Consider the following 6,817-nt stretch of genomic DNA (forward strand, 5'->3'; position numbering starts at 1 on the left):
AAGAAGCGCATTGGATATGAGGTAGAAGGAAAAATAAAAATACCATAGCAAAGTATTTTGCATATACACGAATTTTTAAGGATGCTCGCCATGGAGGAAGTAGAAGGAGACAGCGCAAATGAAGAATGTCTATGATTAAAGCTTTGTATTGAAGTCCATTGAAGGATTTTATTTGGGTACTAGGCAAGAAGCCAATTCAAGACAATTTTAATCAGAGTCATCACCTCCTATGTCAAATGAGAGTCAAAATATGCACTGGATGTCACCCAAGGGTCAAGGCTTGGCAAGACAATAGGGAGTTAATGCAGATGGCACCTAGCAAGGGACTATCACATTGAGCAATAAGACAATGGGGAGTCAATGCACCCAAGGGGCAAGGCTTGGCAAGACAAGTGGGAGTTAATGCAAATGGCACCTGCATTTTGCACTGGATGTCACCCAAGGGTCAAGTCTTGGCAAGACAATAGGGAGTTAATGCAGATGGCACCTGGCAAGGGACTATCACATTGAGCAATAAGACAATGGGGAGTCAATGCACCCAAGGGGCAAGGCTTGGAAAGACAAGTGGGAGTTAATGCAGATGGCACCTGGATGGGGCACCTGGCAAGGGACTGTCGTGACATTGAGCAATAAGACAATGGGGAGTCAAATTATGCAAATGGCACGAATTGAGGCTCTTTAAGAGCAACAATTTAAATTGTAAATATATGTTCAATCTATATCATTTTGGATATAAAGACTCTAGCTGAGAGCAACATCTCTCAATGTAATCATATAATAATAGCTATAATTGCTATTATACCTCTTTGGTTCAATACAAAACTTGGGTCTTATGGCATCATGTCTTTTTTCTATTTATTAAAAGTTTTAAAAATTTTGTGCATATTGCGAGTGACAATGTTATTTTCATGAAATATTTAAGTCTCCTTTCATGGATTTATAAATTTATCACGTCAAGGAAAAATACTAAAAATAATTAAATTAATAAATAACTTAGATATAGCTAGAATTTCTAATATAGGATTATTTCAAATTCTTACATGTTGGTGCAAAAGTATAGATTGAAAAAACAATATTTTTATGTGAATATGATAGTGCCACAAAGTGAACTTTTGATTTGGGAAGAATATTTTCAGAAAGTAAAATTTTGATTTGGGAAGGATATTTTCACAAAGTAAACTTTTCATTTGGGAAGGATTTTTGGGCTTCGTCCAAAAACAACAGAAAAAGTCCAAAATTAATGAAATAGGTGTTCTGTGTTATTGTCAGAGGAAGGTGTATCCACACATTGAGCGGAAGTACTAGCTAACACCCAATGCTATCTCTAATGCAACCTCGGGTAATTCACTATGTATAAAGCCTATATATATCATGTGCGTTCAAGGCCTATTTGTAAATCCCCTTATCTATAAATTTATCATGATTAATAAAACACACCCTTGTTATATTAAATCTGTGAATACCCCCTTTATGTGATACAACCTTTAGCAACACATTGATGCTTAGTCTCTCCACCCCCAATGTCACCCATAGTAGCACTTGGCGCATAGAACAGTCAATAGTTTTTCCATAATTGAGCCAAGGGAAAAATATTGTTAACGTGCCAAACCACTCGAAAGTCTAGGACTCATCTAGGAGAAGGTCAAAATGGTTGGTTGGATGGATGGGAAGATTTGGGGAAGTCATAGTTACATCGCTTGCCTCATTCTTACCTTGATAGATGATTCCATAAATCATACCACTTGAAAATTATCAATCCACTCGATGTTAGCCACAATAAAATATTGCTTTAATCTTTATACTTGGAAATAGATATGATGTTAATCCCTCCGAAATCACAATGCTGAGCACAATCCTTCACAACTCTTTTCTTACCAAATATATACTTGTCAATATCACATACAACAATTTTGCCTAAAAGCATGGATGCATATATCTAATTTTTGGTAAAGACCTGCAGTCGAATAGAAAGTTATCACACTTTTACTATAGACTACAAAAATTGTGCCAAGCAAACTATCTCCTTTGGATAGCAATAACCTTTTATATACTTCTTAGAAAAAGACTACTCCAATCTTGACATAAAAAATCTAATGTGACTTTTGTAAAAAAATGAGTATTTATTGAAAAGTTAAGAGGTTTTCCACATTGCCTCCATCCATTTAACATGTTGTCTTAAAATTATTTTCGTATAGAATTGAGTCTATGTAGACATTTGGCCCACTCTAATTACACTACTCATTTCTATTTCTTTATACAATCTAATAATATTGTGCTCCCAAATCAATCTATTCCCATACCAAGGTATTTATAATTCATACGCGTGGTACTTATAACTATTCACTGCACTCATACTTCTTTGAATCATATCGGTAATTATAAGCATGTATTTACTGGTACATGATATAACATAGTTGGCATCAAATGATTGTCAAGTCACAATGACACAAGTCATAAAAAGTCGTCTCTCACTGCCAACTCCTCGCACTTCTCAAATTTCCACATGTGTTGGTTGGTGAATCCCACAAACATATCTCCCCATAAAATAATCTCATTCCAATGGAAATTTCTCGTACTACAGGACCGTTTGAAAAAAGACACGTATTTCAAACTTTATTACATTGACATGACAAGTGCATCCCTTGATGTTGGCACATACCAATGGAGGTGAGACAATTTGTGAAAGGTGTGAGATTTGAAACAATGGGGACGGTGGAGAGAGATCGAGTAAGAAATGAGAAGCAAGGGAGGAGATGGTGTAAAACTAGTGTTTCACAACCAAAGAAATGCATGTTCGCTCCACAATTTTGAGCATGCAACCATGCAAAGTGCTATTTCCATGTAGTCAAAGCAAGCGTCACATCGGCAATTGAAAGTTAAAGATGAGCCATCACAAAATTGAGAAATATTTTCCAAATGGCCAAGTCATTATGAGAAATAGCATGCGGCTTATGCCTTCCCCATGTAAAACCTACATGTTCGAACCTTTAGATAGGCATTTTCATGTAAGGCAAGCCTCACAGTCTGAAGAGCCATTGCAAAAGTGAGTATGTCCAAAGGTAGCCCATCTATGCAATGAAAAATAGTATGAAAAATAGCAAGGTGATGCTTTCTCCAATATATTAATGTGGGGGCATTTGCGGAAGATAAAGAAAGTGAAGAGACTTTTGGGAAAAGGGACTCAGAGACGTTTACAGATTGCGTCTTACAACCAACCAAAATTTAACAATTCGTAGGATGACCTTAGGGAACGAAACGGTTTCCAAAGTGTGAGTCTGACGGAGATATTCAGCTGCTTTTTGTGTTGCAGTTAAAGCCCCTATGAATCTCATCAATGTCATCGTCCAAGCTAGCTTCCACAATCCACACCCGTTATACAAAGACGTTTACCTGCATAATTCGATTCCATAGATCTGCGCTCTTTTGCTGGGACGTCGACACGAACGTACCTCACCTTATCGTCTTCTTGACGGATGTCAAACCGACCAAGTGCTTTCGGCCTGCCGCCTACGTTCATCTCGGAGAGACAACGGAGATTGTGTACGTCCCAGAGGCGGTTTCGGTGAAGCTCGCCTTAGCCGAGGACGGCGGATTATACGGTGCAGCGGGGACAAGGCAAGGCGGTTCCTCCACGGGCGCTGTTGTTTCTAACATCTGCACAACGCGGGACATGGACGGGCGAAGTGCAGGGTCTGGCTGGATGCACCAGAGCCCAATTCTTAGGACTCGAAGCTGCTCGCGAGTCTGTTGCGATTGAATTTGAGCATGTTTGCCTGGATCGCGCTCGGCTTGATCGAGATCGGTGGAGGAGATGCATTGGAACGCCCAGTCGCGGAGGTGCCAGCGATCGCGTTCGACGTTGAGGCCCCGGACGAGCTCGAGGAGAAGAATGCCATAACTGTAGACGTCGGCCTTGGGGGTGATCTCGTCGCTGCCGAGCCACTCGGGGGCGAGATAGCCGCGGGTGCCGCGCACGGCGGACAAAGAGAGGTGCTCGTCGCGGCGCTTTAGGAGGCGGGAGAAGCCGAAGTCGGCGACTTTTGGGACGAAATGCTCGTCGAGGAGGATGTTCTGGGGCTTGATGTCGCAGTGGAGGATGCGCTGGGGGCAGTCATGGTGGAGGTAGGAGAGGCCATGGGCGGTGCCGAGGGCGATGGAGAGACGGGTTGGCCAAGGTAGGGGGGCGAAGGCGCCGGAGAAATGGACGGGAACGCCGGGTGAAGGGACGGAGGCGCCGGCGGGGTCGACGGAAAAGCCAAGGGAAGAGGCGGGGGACGCCGAGGAGGTGGCGGCGGAGGCTGCCGGAAACAAGAATCCGTCGAGCGAGCCTCTGGGCATGTACTCGAAGAGGAGCATTCGCCGCCCGCGGCCGACGGAGAAGCCCAGAAGGCGGACGAGATTTATATGGTGGATGTTACGTAGAGAAAGGACCTCGGCCTTGAATTGGCGTAGCGCCTCCGTCTCCGCCACTTCTGCGCCGCCTCCGGCGCCCTTCAAGACCTTTACGGCCACTGCCGTAGAGGCTCCTCCGCCCCTTCCCTCCGTTATCCAGCCCTTGTACACCCTCCCGAACGCCCCCTCCCCCAGCTCCTCGCTGAAATCCTTCGTCGCCTCCGCCACCTCCTCGTACGTGAACCTCGCCACCCCTCCGCCAGTCACGTCCGCTTCCTCCTCCTCCTCCCCCTGCCTCCTCTCCGCCACTCTCCTCCCCCTTCTCCTCCTCCTCCTCCTCCTCCACCACCTCCACCTCGCCACCCCCACCCCCACCCCCACCGCCACCACTCCCCCCGCCCCCCCCCCAATGCCCTCCGCCACCCTCTCTCCCCCCGCTCCTCCTCCTCCCCCCACCCCAGCTCCCGCCGCCTCATCATCTAGCAACTTGGCCACTTTCACGTACACATCCTTGTTCTCTGCGTAGTACCCCCCCAACAAGTACCCCGTCGCATTGTTGCCCTTCAGATAGCACTGGCCTGTACCCTTCAGGAATGACGCCGCCATGCACGAACACAGGTCCAAGCATAGCGTCTTGCACGTCGCCTCGTCCGTCGTCACTGGATTGTTGGGGAAGAGGTCGTTGAAGTCGTAGTCGGTGCTCGGCGCCTCCAGCATCGTCGTGTTGTAGTTGCCACCATCCGCTCCGCAGCTGATATTGAAACTCACGTCAGTGCGGCAGCCTTGTGAAAGATCACCGTTGTCTATAGCGTGGTAACCCGGAGGGCAGCTGCAATTCAGTCCCTCATCGACTACCTTGCATATTCCGAACGGCCCACAAGGGCTGCTGATTTGGCATCGGTCCGTAAGCGCTTCCCATAGTACCTGCCAGGAGCTCGGATTTGATCCCCAGCTGTATACGCGTAGATTGCCATCATCATCAAGCGTCAAACGCCTCACTGAATGATCGTTCGAATAATTGTTGTTATCAAACACTATTCCGTTGGAACGCTGAATCTGAAAATCGTCGTTGGTGTTGATCATTGTTGCAAACCAGAACGTGAACTCAACCTGATGCAGAACCACTCCTTCAAGAAACAAACGTTGGTGAGCTGCATTGGTTTCGAGACGAAATTCACCTGGAGCGTAAGATGTTGCGTTCTTCCTCGATTGCAGCAAAGTGGATTGGTTGGGTCGCAAAGATGGAATTTGCAGCCCCCCCTCATTTGGCAACATAAAAGTGTCAGTCACAACTTGAAAGCTTTGCCATACGGTGACGTTGATGGCATTCATCAATAAAAGATTTCCTGTATCTAACAACGCTGCGGAAGACACCCTCAGATTGCTAGTGTTGCTGCTCCAAACCACAGACCTCCTCGAGTCCACAATTTGAAGGTTCCCTGCGTCAGTGAAGTACAAAATCGCACCAACGTCTACTGCAGGATTTCCTCCTAAACTCGCCCACCAAATGGGTTTTCTGTTGGGATCTTTCGAATACCAGATTGACAATACGTACTGATTTGGAATAACTTCGTTGAACCCAAAAGTAAAGGTTCTATTTGGTGATAACCAGTACCTGCTACTTTGCTGGGGAGTAAAGGACGACCCCGGCCGAGTAATTAGTGCAGAGGCGATCTGTCCAAGACTTGCGAAGATCAAGGCTGAAAGAAAGCAGCTAGGGAGGGGTCCAAGCCGCTTTGGCAACTCCATGAACGAAACAGAGTTCGGCAAAAGCCTTAAAAATGCAAATGGAGAGGAAAAACAACTCCCAGGAGCAGCGTCTCTCATGACCAAAGCGAGTCGTCTGAATCCGAGGATGGAGTTTGACATAGTATCAGCTGCGTCTTCGACACGAAACCTTCGTGAAAGGTCGGTGGCTTGACACATGAGCAGGCGGCTTGGAATCGATTTTTTCCACCTTGTTGCAAGGTTTGGTGGCCCCCTTGAAATTGTACTTCGATACCCATCCCTCACAAGTCGATGACTTTGGAAGACCTTGTAGTATTCTCATGAGTGGGTTTAGGATGTTGAAGATAATAAGTAGCATCAAATGTGTGACTACATTGATCTCCTCGATCGTCACTTTTCCTTTGTCCTCCCTTGGACTCTCTTCCTTTTGATTTGCACCCCAATTTGCATTATTTTTCTTATCCTTTTGCTCTCTTTTCAGCTTGTAGCAATCCTTTTTCATATGGCCCTTCTTGCCACAGTGGTAACACTCAATGTTCTGTGCCTTGGATTTGCTACGAGACTTCCCTCTTCCTTGGGACTTCCCCCTGAACTGTGATCTGCCCCTTTGCACATTTAAGGCTGCATCCTACTTGTTGTCGTCCATAGACTTACGTCTAATCTCCTCAGCCAACAAACTACCCACAACATCATCAAA

The 6,817-nt window shown here is 45.8% G+C and overlaps 1 protein-coding gene across 1 annotated transcript; it reads right to left on the minus strand.

Annotated features, from left to right (window-relative positions):
- Nucleotides 1-2,840: 2,840 nt before the first annotated feature.
- Nucleotides 2,841-6,318, minus strand: LOC147894600 (G-type lectin S-receptor-like serine/threonine-protein kinase At1g34300). Its single transcript, XM_087385345.1, has 2 exons — nucleotides 4,849-6,318; nucleotides 2,841-4,683 (listed from the first exon to the last, which is right to left on the minus strand). The coding sequence occupies exons 1-2, from the start codon at nucleotides 6,316-6,318 to the stop codon at nucleotides 3,514-3,516; spliced, it is 2,640 nt and encodes an 879-aa protein (XP_087241471.1). The 3' UTR covers nucleotides 2,841-3,513.
- Nucleotides 6,319-6,817: the final 499 nt, after the last annotated feature.

The sequence above is a fragment of the Dipteris shenzhenensis genome, chromosome 14 (genome assembly GCF_047967505.1).
Source record: "Dipteris shenzhenensis isolate YYH24624 ecotype China chromosome 14, Dip_SZ_1.0, whole genome shotgun sequence".
In the NCBI taxonomy this organism is placed as follows: domain Eukaryota; kingdom Viridiplantae; phylum Streptophyta; class Polypodiopsida; order Gleicheniales; family Dipteridaceae; genus Dipteris; species Dipteris shenzhenensis.